We start from the raw sequence: 15,870 nt of genomic DNA on the forward strand, positions 1-15,870 counted from the left end.
CCCCTGGGAAAAGTCTCTGGCTGTCCTCCTGATCTATGCCTCACGAGTCTCCACTCACCCTCCTTCACTCCAAAGAGGAAAGCCCTGGCTCACTCAGCCTCTCCTCATAAGACATGCTCTCTAATCCGGCAGCGTCCTGGGACAACATTCCCCTACACCCTCTCGAAAGCTTCCACATCCTTCCTGTAACGGGGACCAGAACTGAACACCAGATTTTTACAGAGCTGCAACATTACCTTGTGGCTCTTGATCTCAATCCCTCAACTAACAAATGCCAACACACCATTCACCACCTATTGGGCAGGAGGGGGAGGAGTAAAGCTGGCAGCTGGCAGCTGAGACCTGGCGAGGGTGGGGCTGGAGGTAGCAGCTGGGAAGAGACAAGTGGAAACACGAGGTAAAGGGCATAAGGACGAATGTGACTGGACCATGGGAGAAAGGGGAGGAGGACGGCCTGCAGAGGGAAGCGATGGGCAGGTGAGGGAAAAGGAGGGGTGAGAGGAGATCCAGAATAGGGAATAGAAAAGGCAAGGAAACGGATGACAAATTAATGGAGGTTAGACAAATGGATGTTTTGCTTTCTGGTTGGAGGCTACCCAGACAGAATATGAACACAAAATACTCTGCAGATGCTGGGGTCAAAGCAACAGTCACAACACGCTGGAGGAACTCAGCAGGTCGGGCAGCACCTGTGGAAAAGATCAGTCGACGTTTCGGGCCGGAACCCTTTGCATGGAAACGACACACAGCTAGGGGATCACTGAACATCATCCTGTGTACACCTAGTTACTCCAGTGTAGAGGAAACAACATTGCAGAGGGCATCAGTGCTGGTGCCCTGAGAAACACTCTAACGTGACACACACCACATCCTTGCAACCGGCAGCGACTCTGTGCATCTCCACACCATGAGAGGGGACAAAACCTGGCCAAGTCTCAACATTCGGGAATTTATTAAATGTTTAGCTTTAAAACAAACCTTGCACGATTGGAACAAGACAATTGCCAGACAGTACCGGACTGCACGGAGCAGAGTTTGCACTGGTGTCTCCTCAGAAGCGGGACGGGCAGGAACGGAGTGCACAATCCCCACGGCGGGAGTAGCGGGGCAGCAGACACCCGACCGAGTGGGAGAGCCAGTAAACGTGGGAAGTGCTGTGTTACCTGGCTAGAGGAGGCACTCATGGGGGGTGGGGGGCAGTGTCACAGAGCAGAGGAACAAGACAAGCTGCAACTCAACAGAAGCTGATGGAGTTCGATGGCTCAGGACGTCAGTCCAGGAGCCACAGACTCTGGTGCACTGAGGGTAAAAGTGGAGTCTGTGGTTAGTGGTTGGGTCTTTCAGTTGTTCAGTCTCTCCTTTCACCCCTGCTGTGTCCTCTGCAGCACAGTGGAGGTTAGTCCCACGTAGCACAGCTCCCTCTCCAAGGCCAATCTATCGAGTGCAACGTCTTCCCAGTTTTTAGATGTCATGCTGCATTTCTTCAGGCTGATTTTGATGTTAAAATAAATAAGGTGAGTCTCTGACACCCGCAAGTTAAAGGCACATTGGCTGGAGATGTCCCAGACGAAGCCGCCAGCGGATGTGGCCGTCGTACCGAGGGCCTCGGCCTCTCCACAGCTCACCTGCGCTCGCTGCCCAGGGCAGATTTCTTCCTGGCCGACCACAGGTGGCCATGAATGGTGAGTGCATCGACGTTGGGCGAGATGATCCTGGAGGGGATGGGGTGGAACTGCTTCCGATCAGAGTTGTACTTGTAGAGCCGGTCAATCATGTCGGTGTGGATGTGCCTGGGGCCGATGCCCCACAGCCGCTGGATGTGCAGGGAATCGCCGCTCAGCGAGTAGAGGGCACGGAACTGGCAGTGCTGGTCCCGGAACAGAATCAAGCACTGGGCGTGTTCGCAGCTCGCCAGCTCCTGCGGGAGGGGAGGGGAGGCGGTGGTCAGAGATGGCAACACCCACCACCCTAAATCCACCTCTCACACCCAACATGCACACACACACCTCAGAGTCAACATGGGGAGAGGCTTCAGTCAGACAGTGACAACTCCCCAGTACCCACCCCAGACCCCCAACATCTCTCACACCCAACATACACACACACACGCACACACCTCAGAGTCAACACAGGGAGAGGCTTCTGTTAGACAGTGACAACTCCCCAGTACCCACCCCAGACCCCCAACATCCAACATACACACACTTCAGAGTCAACACAGGGAGAGGCTTCTGTCAGACAGTGACAACTCCCCAGTACCCACCCCAGACCCCCAACATCCAACATACACACACACACACCTCAGAGTCAACACAGGGAAAGGCTTCTGTCAGACAGTGACAATTCCCCAGTACCCACCCCAGACCCCCAACACCTCTCACACCCGACATACACACACACACACACACACCCCTCAGAGTCAACATGGGGAGAGGCTTCTGTTAGACAGTGACAACTCCCCAGTACCCACCCCAGACCCCCAACACTGCAAAGGGGGGGGGGGTCTACAATCAGAGGCCTGTGACCTACCCAACCCCTCCACCGAAACCCACCCCGGACCCCCAACTCTCTGCAGGACCCTGGATTTCAGAGAGACCCATATCTACCAAAGAGATGGGCTGGCAGTGGAGTGCGTCAGAAAAGGGTTCACTGCAGAAGCCCCTCACCTGGATTACCCGGGTCCGAGGAGGGAGCTGTGGCGAGAGGGGTTTGAGATTGGTTTGAGGGAGTGGGTGCTGGGTTGGAGCAAAGCGAGGGGTTATCTGTGGAAGCCCCTCAGCTGGATGGTGTGGGTCCGAGGAGGGAGTCTGGGAGAGAGGGGTTTGGGATTGGTTTGAGGGAGTGGGTGCTGGGTTGGAGCAAGGGGAGGTGGGCTATCCCCTCACCTGGATTACTTGGGTCCGCTGCACCTCGTTGACTCTTCCAGCCAGGCAACAGTGGGTCAATGCATTGTGTAGGATCAGCCGGTTCGACTTGGAGCTTGGCTCCTTGTACAGCCTCAGACCTGGGGGGTGGAAACAGAGGTCCAATTCACCATTCACCGGCACGCACAGACCCGCACCCAGGGCCCCCCCCCAGGACACAGTGTCCCGACATGGCTCACCCTGAAACAGAGACCACCCTCTCCATTCGGACCCCCTTCAACCTGAACATACCCTCTTCTCACTGCTACCAACACGGAGAGGGTACAGGAGCCTGAAGGCTCGCTCAACAATTCCTCCCCTCTGCCGCCAGATTCCTGAATGGGCAGTGAACACTGCTTTCCTCTCTTTTTATATTAGTATATACACTTATTATAACATAGATTTTAATTATTCTGTTTTGCACTGTATTGCTGCACAATCACCGATTTCACAGCATCCTGCACACCAGTGATTCTGATTGAGTGTGGAACTGCTCTTCAGCACGCGATATTTTAACCGTCTAACCCTTTCTTCCACCATTTCTCTATCATGCCCATGCCAGGAGTCTCTTAAACACTCTCCAAGACAACTGTGCTGCTCCAAAGACGGCTACACGAGGTCACTCTTACCCTGGGCCATCACGAGGTCACTCTTACCCTGGGCCATCACGAGGTCACTCTTATCCTGGGCCATCACGAGGTCACTCTTACCCTGGGCCATCACGAGGTCACTCTTACCCTGGGCCATCACGAGGTCATTCTTACCCTGGGCCATCACGAGGTCACTCTTACCCTGGGCCATCATGCTCTATGATGAGTCGACCTATAATTGGGGAAGTGATGACCCCCTCCTGTGAGACTTTGTGGTAACATTCTTTATTCTTTCTACTTCCAGTCCAATATTAATATCTGCGCACTTGTAATGCTGCTGTGACCCTGTAACTTCCTTTGGGATCAATAAGTATCTATCTATCTTAAACGACTTGGCCTCCACAGCCATCTGCGGCAAAGAATTCACCACCCTCTGGCTAAAGAAATTCCTCATCATCTGTAAACTCTCTCCAATAATCAGGATTATCCGAACAGCAGAACACCACCAGCCTCACGCCAGTCGTCGGGACTCTGTCTATCGTCATGGGAGGGGGGGGGGGGAGGGCGTTCCATCCCGGCCCCCAACATCAGGCCCTCCGCACCCATGGGTGGGGGTGCCCACGCTCACCTCCACTGTGCCCAGGGCAGTGGGGTGGGTGAGGAAGGGGGCACACTTCAGTGCAGGAATCGCTTCGTCCTACCCCATGGGAGGCACCCCTTACCTGTCGGCTCAGCAGGGGGCAGCACCGAGCCACCGTCTCCGTCCGCTCTGGGCCGAGTTAGCAGACGCTCCCGTCTAGACAGCAAGGGGAAGATGTCTATCAGAGAGGGGCCCAGACCACTGTCCCACCACACCGGCCATCACCACCCCACCTCCCCCTCCCTCTCCCCACCCTATCACCCCCGCCCACCTTTCCCCACCCAACACGAACCCTCCCATCCCACCGATCATCACACTTCCCCCTTCCTCTCCCCACCCCCTTAATGCCATCCCAACCTTCTCCATTCCACACCATTCTGTCCCTCAATCCCCCCACCCTCTCCCCCAACACCCCACTCCCTTACCTACCCCACTCCCTCACTTTTTGTTCCCAACACCTACCCTCCCCTTTGCCTCCACATCCTCTAATTCCACCCTTTCCCCACCTTGCCACCAGCTGCAATGGGAACAGAAGACACTCACCGGCCCTCCCCACGTCTCTGCCTCGGCGTCGTCTCCTGCTGGCCGGTCCGGAGACTACGGTCACCGCTGGGGTCAAGGGTCGAGGGTCCCAGCCAGTCCGGAGAATCCACCTGCAGAGGGAGACAGTGGAGGCTAAGTCACACCCTCCAACCTAGAGATGCCGCCCCTCCCATATTGACGACACTGAATGGCCCACGCCACGGGGAAACCCTCTGCACGCCGCACAATAAGCCCGAAACAGGCAGAAGTATTTAAGAGTTTTTTTTTTGGCAAGGCATGGGTTAGACTGAACTTGGGCGTATTGTGAGCAGTTTTCGGCCCCTTATCTTAAGGGGGAGGTGTGCTGGCATTGGGCAGGGTGCACGAGAATGATTCCAGTAATGAAAGGGTTAATATACGAGGTTGGTGCTTGGCCAAGTGGTTAAGGCGTTCGTCTAGTGATCTGAAGGTCACTAGTTCGAAATTTGGCTGAGGCAGCGTGTGTGTCCTTGAGCAAGGCACTTAATCACACAGTGCTCTGCGACGACACCGATGCCAAGCTGTATGGGTCCTAACGCCCTTCCCTTGGACAACATCGGTAGCGTGGACAGGGGAGACTTGCAGCATGGGCAACTGCTGGTCTTCCATACAACCTTGCTCAGGCCCACGCCCTGGAAACCTTCCAAAGCGCAAATCCATGGTCTCACGAGACTAACGGATGCCTAAAACAAAACGTATGAGGAGTTTTTGAGGACTCTGGGCCTGTACTCGCTGGGGCTTAGAAGAGTAAGGGGGATCTCACTGAAATCTAGTGAACATTTGATGGTCTGGGTAGAGAGAGGATGTTTCCTATGGTGGGGGAGTTTAGGACCAGAGGACACAGCCTCAGAATTGAGGGAACGTCCATTTAGAACAGAGATGAGGAGGAATCTCTTTAGGCAGAGGGTGGTGAGCCTGTGGAATTCATTGCCATGGAGGCAGAGTTATTGTTGTTCCCGTGACACATTGGGTGGCCGCTTTACCATCTCTCCAGCATTTGTCGTTTTTTGAGGCCGAGTTGCCAGTGCAATGCTCAACCCAGCAGGAATGGAAAGTGTGTGAGGAGCCAGCCGGATTCGAACCCAGAACCACTCGTCTCCAAGCCTGGGGCGTTACCTTCATACCACCGGCCGGCAAGGTCAAGTCACTGGTATATCTAACGCAGAGGCTGATTAGTCAGGGCATCGAAGCTCACAGTGAGAGGCAGGAGAATGGGGTTGAAAGGAATAATAATTCCGACATAATGGTGGGGCAGAGCAGACTTAACGGCTGAATGGTCTCATTCCGCCCTTGTGTCTTATTATTTTGTGCAGGGGACGTCCTGCCTACTGAATATTTTCAGGAGGCAACTAAGAAAGTTGCAAATGCAAAGAGGGAGACAGGAACACCAGATGACGTGGGAAATTCAGAGCAGCGCACAGAAAATGCAGGAGAATTCAGCAGGTCAGGCAGCACCTATGAAGGGAATAAACCATCAACGTTTCACATAACATCGTCCATTACGCCACAGTCGCCTAACGGTTACCACAAACATCAGAGTTCGTAGTTTAATCCTGGTGTCCTCAGTCTCAAGTTCATTGGCATTTAACTACGTACATGTATGTAATGTATAGAAACACATAACGTATACAGAAACAAGACAACGTTTCTCCAAACCAGGGTGTAAAGCACAGTAGATAGATAGATAGATAGATAGATATACTTTATTGATCCCGAGGGAAATTGGGTTTCGTTACAGCTGCACCAACCAAGAATAGAGCATAAATATAGCAATACAAAAACCACAACAATCAAACAACAAAATACAAACTATGCCAGATGGAAAATAAGTCCAGGACCAGTCTATTGGCTCAGGGCGTCTGACCCTCCACGGGAGGAGCTGCAAAGTTCAATGGCCACAGGCAGGAATGACCTCCCGTGACGCCCAGTGTTGTATCTCAGTGGAATATGGCCAGAGTCCAACAGTAAAAAGTTCAATATCCGGACTACAAACACGTTCGATCGTAATATGACCCAGATTGCACCATCCATTGTTAACCAGAACAGTAAGCCCCCAACTCCTTTACGCTTACCGCTCTCAGTACACTTCTGGTCAGCTGGAACGGTCTGGAAGCCGTCCATGGAAAAGTTTTGATCGGGTATTATCGTGCAGCCCCGTTCCAGTGAAACACATAACACTGCACTCCCGAAATGTTCTCTGACTCCTGGCTAGCGCCGTCAACTCGACCATTTCATTACCCACCGAACTCCTCTTCTCCATAAGTCTCTGTTTTCTCAACCCAGTTCTCCTTCCTCGACTTTGTGATCCCTCTCTGCATCCTCTGTGTGTTTTCCTCCAGATTTCAGCCGGGTGTCCGCCGCTCTGCTTGCTAAACCGGTCGGCATAAGCGCAAGTAGCTGGTCCCTGGAAACACAATGCGACCATGCTTCTGTCCCGCTAATGGAACGTGTCGGAATGTAACTATTTCCAGCGCTAAAAATCCTAATAAAACTCTCTCTACCAGCATGTTAGAGGGTGCAGCTTCAACGTGTTACCGTGAAAAAAATACAACAAATAACGCAAGTTAAAAAAGTAAGAATACTGGTCAGAACGGCTGTAACAGGCTGCATGCACGACCAGCATATGCACACTAGTACACATAACACACGACAATTTATGAAGGTAAGGATAAAATGTACAGATTAATCACACATAAATAAGAAACTAAAGGGCATTAATATTAATTACTGTAAGGTACAGAACAGATTAACCAGTGACACTTTGAATACGATACGCAGAAACCTAATGGCCTGAAGGAACAAATTGTTTCCCATCCTGACTCTTCGTGTTTTTATGCATCGGAGTCTCCTGCCTGATAGTCGAAAGTCAAAGAGGATGCTGGATGGATGGGTGGGTGGGATCATTAATGATACTGAAGGCTGATTTATACTTGTGTGTACTAGCTTACGTGGCAGCCTACGCAAGTGGGCTACGCTGTTGTGAGCATTTATACTTGTGCGTTGGTGTGTCTGCATCACTTTGCAATTCACCACCAAAACGCTAGTTGGCAGTGGGGTTTCTATGCCACTGTGTTGAAACTCAACACGAAGAAACTCAAACTGCAAACAATGGCGACTGAAACTGAAGGAAGGTGAATTTTCTGTGCTTGTCCGGCCACTGAGAGACATGGACGAGGAAATGCATTACAAACATTTTCGGATGTCGGCAGGTAGATTTGACGATTTGGTTCATCGTCTCCAACCACTTATTTTGCATCAGTGTATGCACAGTATACTCAGAGACTGGCAATCACCATTCAAGTTTTAGCTTCAGGTGGAAGTCACCAGGCTGTAGCAGCTAGCTACAAACTGGCGTCAAGCACAGGGTCCTCAATAATTTCAGAGGTCTGTAAAGCTTTATGGAAAGCATTGCAGCCAGAGTTCCTTCCCTGCCCTTCAGTCGCCCAATGGGAAGCTATTGCAGCGTAGGAGGAGATGCGATGCTACCAAGCGGACCGATCACAGTTGTTCGGTCTGCGTCGCCATGACGCTTAGTTACGTTTTTGGGGAGCTGCGCATCAGGCTACGGCGTAGGGAACACGGCTACGCCGTATTTACGGCATCAATTTGACACACAGGTATGAATTGGCCTTAAGGGCTCTGCATACGCAGTGCTCCTGATAAATGTCCCCTGTGATCCTCTCACAGTCTTTTGTGGGGACTCCCCATCCAATACCTCGATCTTCTCAGGAAGTGGAGGCATTGCTGTGCCTTCTTGTTCAGGGAGGTGATGTGGAGGGACCAGGTGAGGTCATCCGTGATGTGAACTCCCAGGAACTTGGTGCATTAACTCTCTCTCTGGAGGAGCCATGTATTCTCAGAGGGGGGTGGTTTGTTTGCACCGTCCTCACGTCCACGGTGATCTCCTTTGTCTCCTCCACGTTCAGGCTCAGGCTGTTCTTCTCACACCAATCCACCAGCAGGTCTGCCTCCTCCCTGTACTCCATCTCGTCATCGTCGCTGATGAGGCCAACCACTGCTGTGTCACCCGTAAACTCGATGACACGGTTTGATCTGGATCCCGCGACACCGCCACACGTCAGCAGTGTGAACAGCGGCGGGCTGAGCACACAGCCCTGGGGAGTGTCAGTGCTCAGCGTGACGGGACGAGAGACATCGCTGCCCACACGGACTGACTGTGGCCTTACTGTGAAGAAGTCCAGTGTCCAATTGCAGGAGGTTTGATACCCAGCCAGGACATTTCCCCCACCGGTTTCTGGGGTATGATGGCGTTGAACGCTGCACTGAAATCGATCAACAGCAGCCTGGCATAAGGGACCCTGTGTTCCATGTGGGACAGGGCAGCACTACTGCATCATCCCAAGTGATAAGCCAACTGGGAAGGGTCCGGTGTAGCTGGGAAAAAGGTTTTAACGTGCTCTATGATCAGCCGCTGAGAACAGTTCATAATGGTTGACGTTAACGCCACCAGACGTTTAGGCAAGTTACTTTCACCTTTGGCAGTGGAGTGATGGTTGCCGCCTTGAAAACCGAGGGGGACAGCAGACTGTTCCAGAGGGACGTCCGTCAGCTGGTCAGAACCTGGCATGGTATGTTACTGGGCCCCAAACCAGCTTGCTGAGAATGCTCCCAGTTCACCCTCCTGGGGAGTGGGAAAACACAGTGCTTGTTTTCCTGACAGGCATCGCATCTCCCGATCTGAAAGCAGCATCACAATCCCGCAGCCTGGCACGAGTGTCTGCGGCAAGCCATGGCTTCTGATTTGCCCTCACCCCGATGTGACATCGTCTGTTCACCTCTGTGTCACTGAACCCACATACCCGTCGACATTAACGTGGCTGCCATGGGTAGCAGACTGCTGAACAATCTCCAGTTACTGTGATGAAAGCTGTCCTGTTCACCCTCAGGCCTGGTTTCCACCACCTTTAGGACTGGTTTGACCCGTTTGACCACTGGTTTGCACGCTGGAAATAACATTACGGATGAGTGATCGGCGAGTCCGATGTAAGGTCGCGGGACCGACACCTGGCACGTTAGTGTAAACCAGGTCTCGCGTATTATCACCTCTGGAAGCTGGTGGAAGCAAGTCTTTAGGCGGCATGGTTAGAATCACCTGCAATAAAGAAAACAGCATCCGGCTGCTTTGTTTGAAAGTCACAGATGGTGCTGGGAGCTCACTCTGAGCTTTGCCGGCATTGGCAGAGGGACACATACAGCGACCAGCACAATTGTAGCAAACTCCCTCGGTATATAAACAGTCTGCACTTCGCCAAACATAAACTCGGTGAACAATGGGACTCTGCTAAAGCTCTTAATTATACGGATAGATACCGCCATCGCAGATTCCTGTCAGCCGAAATGCGCTGGACGGCCGCGTCAAGAGGCCTTGATGCCATGAGAATGAGCGTGCAGGTGATTTTCTCTCGCTGGTTCAGTCCGAGGCGCAGGGAGTGCAGGACATTTGCCAGCAGGAACGAGGGGAGAGTCAGCCTGACCGGCTTCCAGCTAAGACGTTCCCGCTTTCTCTGCATTTTTCCCTTTTCAGTGTCCTTGCTGACGGAGGTCTGAAGCGGGTAGTGGCGGGCCCAGGCTGCAGAGTTCACCAGCAGGGTGGAATCACCGCGCTGACTGTATTTAATAGCCAGCAGCGTTGTCCAATGCCAGACCTACAGGACACGGACAAAATATTACACCCAGAGAGCCAGTGCCACCACTTTGGAAGAAAGCTAGTACTATCTCCCCATGACCACATGGTGATCTGCTTTCCTCCCACGATGTACCGGTCAGAAAGTTAATTGGTCATTGTAAATTCTCCTGTAAAGAGGTGGATTGCTGGCCAGAAGGGCGAGTTCCATTCTGTATCTGTAACTAAATGCTGAGCGCCGGGGGGTTAGGGTGGGATGGGGGACATTGAAAGGAGGTTCAGGTGGCTACCTAGAACAAGCTGCCAAAGGAGGTGGTAGAGACTGGACAATAACAGGTACAGAGATGGGACGGTTTGGAGGGAGACAGGCGCCAAATCGCTGGTGGGAAAGGCAAATGCAATATTAGTTTTCATTTTGAGAGCACTAGAGTAAGCAAGGATGTAATGCTGAGGCTTTATAAAGACCTCACCGGCAGTACTGTGAGCAGCTTTCCACCATTTCTGTAGTAAAGGAGAGATGGCACTGGAGAGCGTTCAGAGGAGATTCACAAGAATGATTCAGGAATGAAACAGTTCATGTACGAGGAGCATTTGATGGTCTGGGGCTGTACTCACCGGAGTTCAGAAGAGCAAGCAGTGATCTCACCAGAACCTGTTGAATATTGAAAGATCTGGATAGAGTGGATGTGGAGAGGATGTTTCCTATAGTGGGGGAGTCTAGGACCAGAGGGCACAGATAGAGTGGATGTGGAGAGGATGTTTCCTATAGTGGGGGAGTCTAGGACCAGAGGACACAGACAGAGTGGATGTGGAGAGGATGTTTCCTGTAATGGGGGAGTCTGGGACCAGAGGACACAGATAGAGTGGATGTGGAGAGGATGTTTCCTGTAGTGGGGGAGTCTGGGACCAGAGGGCACAGATAGAGTGGATGTGGAGAGGATGTTTCCTATAGTGGGAGAGTCTAGGACCAGAAGGCACAGATACAGTGGATGTGGAGAGGATGTTTCCTGTTGTGGGGGAGTCTAGGACCAGAAGGCACAGATACAGTGGATGTGGAGAGGATGTTTCCTGTTGTGGGGGAGTCTAGGACCAGAGGACACAGACAGAGTGGATGTGGAGAGGATGATTCCTATCATGGGGGAGTCTAGGACCAGAGGGCACAGCCTCAGAACAGAGGGACGTCCAATTTGAACAGAGATGAGGAGGGATTTCTTTTGCCAGAAGGTTGTGAACCTGAGGAATTCGTTGCCATGGGTGACTGTGGAGGCCAAGGCAATGGGGATATTTAGAGTGGAGGTTGACAGATTCTTGATTAGTCAGGGTGTCCAAGGTTACGAGGAGCAGGCAGGCAGAACGGGGTTGAGGGGGACAATAAACCAGCCATGATGGAGTGATGGAGCAGACTTGATGGGCAGAATGGCCCAATTGGGCTCCTATGTTTTATGGTCTAACATGGGTAAATGAAGAGGCAGCAGGATTAACAACGCTAAGGTGGTCTGAAGGGGCTCTTTGTGTTCTACTCTGAGGACAGAGCCAGAACCCGACTAACTTTTATGCCGTGAATCCCCTACCATCAGCTGAGGGGGTCTGTGGACACCAGACCTGCTACAGAGTAAACCGCTCTCTGGGTTAATACCCGCCCCCAATTCCTCCCTAACCTCTCAGGGATAGGACAACCCACTCCCCACCAGGAGGACCTGTCTCTGGAACACACCATCCCACCCCCCAACCCACTCCCCATCCCACCAGGATACTGTCTACCCCTGGCATTCCACCATCCCACCCCCCCAACCAGTTCAAACACAGCAGCCCTGTTCCCCAGCCGCCGGCCCTCACCTTTGGCCTCTCGCTCTCCTGTCCACCGCTCCGCAGAAGTTTCCATGCCGCAGTGCTGAGGTTCTTCTCTGCTCTGCAGTGGCTTGCTGTTGCTGCCTCCCCTGGGGCCCAGTCCCCACTCACCCTCCCTGCCTCTGGGGCCGGTTCCGCCCCCCGGACCCTCCCCCTCCCCGCCCACTCACTGCGGCCGTCCTGCAGCCCGAGTTCCTGGAGCTGGGCCTGGGCGGCTGCCAGGGTATTATCCCAGGCTTCAGGCTTGGCCTGGGCCTGGGCCTGGGCCTGGGCCTCAGCCTCAGCACCACGTCCTGTCAGCTTCAGCAGGCGGCAGTAGGCCCTGCGGCCCAGGCTTTGCCAGCGACGGCCCAGCCGAGCCTCGCGGGCCTCCAGTCGGGCCCGGATCTCCTCCTGCTTCAGCTCCAGCCCCCGCCGCACCTGGGCCCACTCCGGGCACGGCCGCGAGCCCGCAGACCGCCGTGGAACCGCCTGCGGCCCCCACCTCGGCCTCCGCTCCCTCAGCTGCTTCTGCTCTGCAAAGCTGGTCAACTTGGGACCGTCAGCCTGTGGAGGGGCCTCTGCCTCCCCCTCCCCTCGAGGCACCACCTCACCTTGGCCCTCTGCCTCCTCCAGAGGCCAGGGCTGCTTCACCTCACCCTGGGACTCTCCCTCCCTTAGGGACCGGCTCTCTTTCTCTTCCCCCCGCGACTTTATAACATACGTCAGTCGCCGGCAGACCGGCCTCCCCTGACCAGAATCACAGCCACTGCAGGGATCTTCCTGTGCATCTGTGGGGTCTCCCTTGGGCTCCCGGCCAGCCTGCGACTCTGCGAGATCTCCCTCTGCCTCCCGGCCAGCCTCTGCTCCAAAAGTGGGATCTTGACATGCCTCTTGGTCTGGCACTGCCCCTTGGTAAGTCGAGTCTCCGTCCTCACCAGACTCGTCCCTGAGAATGGGATCCCCCTGTGCTCCCTGACCAGGCTCTGCCCAGCCGCTGGGATCCCCATAAGCACCCCCACCCCAGGTGATGATGGGCAGGCCCCTGGTCTCTGGGGAGGCCAAAGCCTGGGACCTCTCAAGAATGGTGAAGCTGTTGCGAAGGCCCCTTCCCCTCCTACGGGGGCCCATGATCTGTGGGGCCAGAATACCGGGACCCCCGCCAATCAGGCCGAAGCCAGGGGGAGGCGGCTGGGCAGCCTCCACCAGGATCAACTGTGTGGGGCCTAGCCCAGGTCCAAGCTCAACCAGGATGCCTGACGTGGGACCAGAGCCAGTCACAACACCAGGCCCATTAGCAGGCCTGACCCCATCCTGCACCAGATTCCCAGCGAGGGGGCTGGTCCCAAACTCAGGCTTAGGCTCCGCACCATCCTCCACTGTGCATCTGATCACAGGAGAAACTGGGGTCCCCGGTGTGGGGCCGGCAGCAAGGTCAGCCTCAGGACCAAACCCCTGCTCGAGAGGCTCGGGAGTGGGCCCGATCCCAGCAGCAGCAGCTTCGTCTCCGTCTCTCGGCAGTGGACAGGCTGTGTGAAGCAGCTCCGGACAGTCCGTCCCCCCATTGTACGGTCCGTCTGCCTCGGTCGGGCTGTAGGCGAGAGAGAGAGAGAGAGAGACAGACAGACTCACTCGGCCTGGTCACATTTCACCCAGCAACGGGCCCTCAGGTTTCCAGCATGGCCACCTCCCCAACCCCAACACCATTCCAGCAGCACAGGCCCTACATCCCTCTCCAGTAACAGGCACGGAGACAGGAAGGAATGTGGGTGTCGGAGGGGTCGCGAGGACGGGGGGGGGGGGGGTCACAGACAGAGCTCTGGCACCAGCCCCTCCCTCTCACACCACCCTGTCTATCATAGTCAGAAGCACAGAAACAAGCCCCTTGGCCCACCTATTCCTTGCTGAACCATTTAATCTGCCAGTTCCTGTTGATCCGAGCCCTCCATGTCCCTCCCACCCACGTACTCTTCCAAATTTCTCTTCGATGTTGAAACCGAGCTCGCATGCACCACGTTCCATACGCTCATGACCCGAGTGAAGTTTCCCCTCGTGGTCCCTTTAAACTCTTCACCCTTACCCCATGACATCAAGTTATACCCTCCCACACCCCGGCCTGCTTGCACTTAACCTATCTATACCTGTTTCCGACGAAGTAAAGAGGCAACGGATCTTAGACAGACTTGGAGAACGGGCAAAGAAACGGCAGGTGGAATAGAGTGTTGGGAAGTTTATGGTTGTGCACTTTGGTAGAGGAAATAAAATGGCTGATTATTTTCTAAATGGAGTGAAAATACAAAAAACTGAGATGCAGAGGGACTTGGAAGCTCTTGTGCAGGATTCCCTGAAGGTTAATTTACAGGTTGCGTCAGTGGTGAGGAAGGCAAATACAATGTTAGCATTCATTTCCATACGACTGGAATATAAAAAACAACAATGTAATGTTGAGACTTTATAAAGCAGTGGCGAGGCCTCACTTGCAGTATTGTGACCAGTTTTGGACCGCTTATCTTGGAAAAGATGTGCTGAAACTGGAGAGGGTTTAAAGGAGGTTCACAAAAATATTTCCAGGATTTAATGGTTTGTCAGATAAGAGTGTTTGACGACTCTCGGCCTGTATTCACTGTCCTTGTAGTCGCTGTCTACATTTCCCCCAGCGCTAATGCTAAGGAGGCGCTTTGTGAACTGTATGGGGCTATTAGCGAACTGCAGAACGCACACCCTGATGAACTGTTTCTTGTCACCGGAGATCTTAACCACGCGAACCTTAAGTCAGTGCTCCCCAAATTCCATCAGAATGTGGACTTTGCAATGAGAGGGGAGAACGCGTTGGACCTTGTTTACTCAAACATTCCGGCCGCGTACCGGGCGGAGCCCCGACCCCACCTCGATTACTCAGACCACATCTCTGTTATGCTAATCCCAGCATACAGACCGCTCGTCAGACGCTCCAGACCAGTTCAGAAGCAGGTGAAAACCTGACCAGCAGGAGCCTTCTCTTACTCACTCTTCCTTCAGTTAGTCCTGACAAAGGGTCTCGGCCCGAAACGTCGACTGTACCTCTTCCTAGAGATGCTGCCTGGCCTGCTGCGTTCACCAGCAACTTTGATGTGTGTTGTCTGCTCTTCAAGACTGCTTTGAGCACACTGACTGGCACATGTTCAGGTAGGCTGCAACCGATGGCGACTCTACCAACTTCAACTACTGCACAGAGTCTTGTCATCTTCAGAAGTTTTCGGATGACTCTGCCATAGTTGGATGCATCAGCAAGGGAGATGAGGCTGAGTACAGGGCTACGGTAGGAAACTTTGTCACATGGTGTGAGCAGAATTATCTGCAGCTTAATGTGAAAAAGACTAAGGAGCTGGTGGTAGACCTGAGGAGATCTAAGGTACCGGTGACCCCTGTTTCCATCCAGGGGGTCAGTGTGGACATGGTGGAGGATTACAAATACCTGGGGATATGAATTGACAATAAACTGGACTGGTCAAAGAACACTGAGGCTGTCTACAAGAAGGGTCAGAGCCATCTCTATTTCCTGAGGAGACCGAGGCCCTTTAACATCTGTCGGATGATGCTGAGGATGTTCTACGTGTCTGTGGCGGCCAGTGCTATCATGTTTGCTGTTGTGTGCTGGGTCAGCAGGTTGAGGGTAGCAGACACCAACAGAATCAACAAACTCATTCGTAAGGCCAGTGATGTTGT

General features: G+C 53.5%; 1 protein-coding gene across 4 annotated transcripts in view; it reads right to left on the reverse strand.

The window, feature by feature from the left end:
• Positions 1-929: 929 nt before the first annotated feature.
• Positions 930-15,870, reverse strand: part of LOC140198328 (uncharacterized) — a 30,182-nt gene continuing 15,241 nt past the window's right edge. For 3 of the 4 annotated variants that reach the window (XM_072259424.1, XM_072259423.1, XM_072259422.1), the window contains exons 2-6: positions 12,175-13,756; positions 4,677-4,786; positions 4,216-4,289; positions 2,886-3,004; positions 930-1,918 (exon numbers count right to left, since the gene is read on the reverse strand). In XM_072259424.1, coding sequence (XP_072115525.1) covers positions 1,622-1,918; positions 2,886-3,004; positions 4,216-4,289; positions 4,677-4,786; positions 12,175-13,756 — 2,182 coding nt within the window. In that variant the 3' untranslated portion in view covers positions 930-1,621. Of the gene's footprint in view, positions 1,919-2,885; positions 3,005-4,215; positions 4,290-4,676; positions 4,787-10,025; positions 10,361-12,174; positions 13,757-15,870 lie in introns of those variants that run through there. The other variant, XR_011886160.1, reaches the window with a different exon arrangement.

The sequence above is a fragment of the Mobula birostris genome, chromosome 5 (genome assembly GCF_030028105.1).
Source record: "Mobula birostris isolate sMobBir1 chromosome 5, sMobBir1.hap1, whole genome shotgun sequence".
NCBI classification, from domain to species: Eukaryota; Metazoa; Chordata; class Chondrichthyes; order Myliobatiformes; family Myliobatidae; genus Mobula; species Mobula birostris.